We start from the raw sequence: 3,530 nt of genomic DNA on the forward strand, positions 1-3,530 counted from the left end.
ATGGTGGAGTCAGAGATGAAATTTCCATCTCTGACTCCATTCACCTTTTTGGGGCAGGGGAAAGTAATTAATCACTTCAGGTAATTCAAATTATTTTTTTATTTTAAACCTTCATCATGTGCTATTCTTTCCAGTTCTTCTTTGTGATCGTCTGAAAAATACTACAGTTTAGGGTGTTGGTTAACGGGTTTATCTGGTGTTTGAGAGCAAAACAAATAAAAAAAACTTTATAAGAGTTGAAAGTTTGTTTTTTTTCTAAAAAAAAGAAGTTTTTTTCTAAAATTAATCTAATCAACATTCAGTTTGGTCAATGTCGCCAAAAAAGATTATGCGGTATAACAGTCTTGTGTTATATCACCACCTAGTGGTTAGAGGCAGTACAGCAAATAGACATGAGGTTTTTTTTTAACTAAACAACATTCAGAGCGGCGCTGCTTTTCCCATTTCATTTAAACAAGTTGGTAAGTTTTTGGGGGTTTTTTTCTTACATTTCGTCTGATTTACTGTTGTCTGTTGGAGGTTTCTTCTTTGGAATGTAAATTGTTACTTATTATTGTAACCTTCTGTCCTAGCCTAGCATTTATCCTGACTTTCTCCTCTCTGTCTGTCAGGACATGGAGCTGCTGGAGTCCGTCCTTCGCACCAAGGTGCCCGGGGCCGATGGTCAGGACACCTGGGAGAGTCGTGGCGGCGGCGGCGGCGGAGTCAACGCGTCCAGCTCGCGGTCATCGTGCAGCCTGAGCCGTCAGGAGCGCAGCAGGCAGCTGTGGGAGGACGTGAGCACAGCCGAGGAAGACTCCAGCAGACTCAACGCCCTGCAGCTCCGCCTGGACGAGGCCCAGCAAGGCCTGCTGAAGGAGAAGGAGAGAGAGTAAGTGGAAAGTAAAGAGGGAAAGGAAGAGAAAAACGTATTCAGTCAGCAGGAGTCAGGGGATTGAGGTTATAAGTTAAATTAATGTAAAAAAAAAACTATTATTTTGATGACTCCATTCATCCTATAAGTGTCTGCCGATACGTTAATTTCCCCTCCAGCAATGCCGCGGGCTGCAGTTGCTGAGGCGATACTGTCCCCGTTTACGGCATGTCGCACAAATGAAAGTTGAGTGTTGTTGGCTTTGGTATCAAATAGGACAGAAAATAGTTGGGTTTTTTTCGATGTTTGATCCTGAAATTTTGACCAATAACGCATAGATATCGATCTGCAGTATCGGATTAAGCCACCACTAACTGTTGTCCTTTAAGCATCATGAACTGGTGTTTACATTCTGGGTCAACGCTGACATATTGGAGAGTTTTGTATTTCTTCAATTATTCTGAACACATAATTAAAAACTAAATATTTAAGTCACAAACAAACCTAACCTTTAAACTATACATTTGTCTCTGACTCAATTTTCTGGTCATGAGGTTGCAGGAAACTCTCAATGTTTTTCCAGCCACACGTGTTTCACCTGTGACATGTGGCAGAACTTTGGTAAAATCCATGTAAGACCTCACAGAGACGTTTCCTGACTCTGTCAATAACCTCGTCAGGCATCCCGTACATAACCTCTTCTGTTTCCTCCCCCCCAGAGACAAACTGGCTCTGAGTAAAAGCATCGAGAGGCTGGAGGCTGAGCTCAGTCAGTGGAAACATAAATACGAGGAGCTGAGCAAGAGCAAGCAGGAGGCGCTCAAACAGGTGAGACTACGGGTTTTCTACTGGGTCACAAAGATTAGAGACGGATCTTCGTAAATCCCCCCATCAACGCTCGGATTTACAAAGCAAACATGTATGTTTGGGTTGGCAAGACAAATCAATGGAGCCCAACTGATGCAGCCAATCGGTGAAGAGAGAAAAGTCTGTGGTCGCCACACAAACACACCGAGTTCTTAAAATGGTATTTGCTGTGTATTAAATGTGTTCGACGCAATAAGACGTTTCTCCTACAAATAATACTTCTCTATAACACTCTTTATCAGAAGAAATTTACTGAAACAGTTTTGCAAAAGTACAAAAATCTTGGGAAAATGGTAAAATAAACCACACCAACTCAAAAGCTAAGAGAAGGATTTTCTTTTTTCATGCTTAAAACACCATCCTCCTGTCAGACAGGTCAGGGATTTGAACCAGCAGCCTTCCAATCACAAGGCTGTTCCTGTTCTACAAAGTAAAGCAGGAAAAAACTTCTCATAAACACATGCATTATGACACTATCTAACAGGGAAATAGAATGTGCAGGTTGGGACCTCAAACCAGACTTTGGATATACCTGTTTAAAAACCCTAACTTCAGAAAGAGTCGCCGTAAATATTGTGAAGAAATAATCCTGAAAACACCACGACTGGAGTCACGACTGGAGTCTTCTGCTCGGGTTAATAGAATGTGACTTTCAGCCCAAACTAATTCTCAACAGTCTGGAGGTTTTTATTTACTCCTTCCTCTGTGACGTCAACAGGATCTGCTTTGAATTTTATGTGCAATTTCTCACAATCTGCCTCTCAGTTCTTCCTCTGGTCATGACTTCCATAACAAACAGTTTTTAGACCTGAACCTGTGTCTGGATGTTCTGTGGAGTTCAGGACTGCAGTTTCCGACTGGAGGGGGGGGTCTGAGTCTGCTGTCTCCTCAACAGCAGGAGAATCCTGGTGTATCTGAGCTCCACATGCAGGAGAATGTGGATTGTTATCCAGAATATTTCCTGTCGACTTTGCTCATTATTTAGAGATTTGACTGGGAATCTTTTAAAGGATTTGCAAAACATTTTCCCAGGGAACGTTTAATGAACCTCAAGATGTAGTTAAATTGTCTCCTACCTTTTACTTGTACAAACATCTCGATGTTATTTGGTCAACCCAAAAATCTTTTCTACAGATTGTAAACACACACGATAGACCTGAAGGTTTCAGACCACACATGGGCAAAAATAAAAAACCTGGAGCCAGATCCGGTCTTGGAACAGTTTTTTTTTTTTTCAACTTCTAAAAGCAAAACAATTCTTCAGAATCAACAAAATTACCCCAAGGAAGCCAAGACATGTGTCTTTAATCTCAACATATGAATCCACTTTGATATGAACTCACTTTAAATGTAGAGCAGACTTTCTGGTTCTCACTGATGCGTCTTTTTAATGAAGGTTTGACTGAGAAAACGACCGACTTCTAACGTAGCCACGGGAGGTGAAGTGAGATTAAAATCCGTCACAGATATCTGAGATATGTTCGTTAATTAAACCTTCGTCTACCTTTACTGTTTTAGGGCTCTTTTCCCCACATCGTACCTTTACTGTTTTAGGGCTCTTTTCCTCAATCAAAATGGTCAAAATGGTTAGAAACGGTTGGTCATAAAAACAAAGAAAAATCAGTGTTTCACCAAAGATCAATTGACAGACAGATAGACCAAGGATCTTGATGATGATTGAGATCAAGATAAATCGAGACTGACATTGAGATAGATCAAGACATCTGGATCATTTGAGACTGACATCTGGATAAATCAAACCTGATCAAGATCAAGATAAATACATAGATCAAGATCAATTGAGATACGC

General features: G+C 40.9%; 1 protein-coding gene across 1 annotated transcript in view; it reads left to right on the forward strand.

Annotated features, from left to right (window-relative positions):
* Positions 1-3,530, forward strand: part of ccdc102a (coiled-coil domain containing 102A) — a 44,636-nt gene that overhangs the window by 30,718 nt on the left and 10,388 nt on the right. Inside the window, exons 4-5 of the mRNA XM_008310673.3 lie at positions 612-871; positions 1,573-1,681. Coding sequence (XP_008308895.1) covers positions 612-871; positions 1,573-1,681 — 369 coding nt within the window. The remainder of the gene's footprint in view (positions 1-611; positions 872-1,572; positions 1,682-3,530) is intronic.

This window comes from Cynoglossus semilaevis, chromosome 5, assembly GCF_000523025.1.
Source record: "Cynoglossus semilaevis isolate Cse_v1.0 chromosome 5, Cse_v1.0, whole genome shotgun sequence".
In the NCBI taxonomy this organism is placed as follows: domain Eukaryota; kingdom Metazoa; phylum Chordata; class Actinopteri; order Pleuronectiformes; family Cynoglossidae; genus Cynoglossus; species Cynoglossus semilaevis.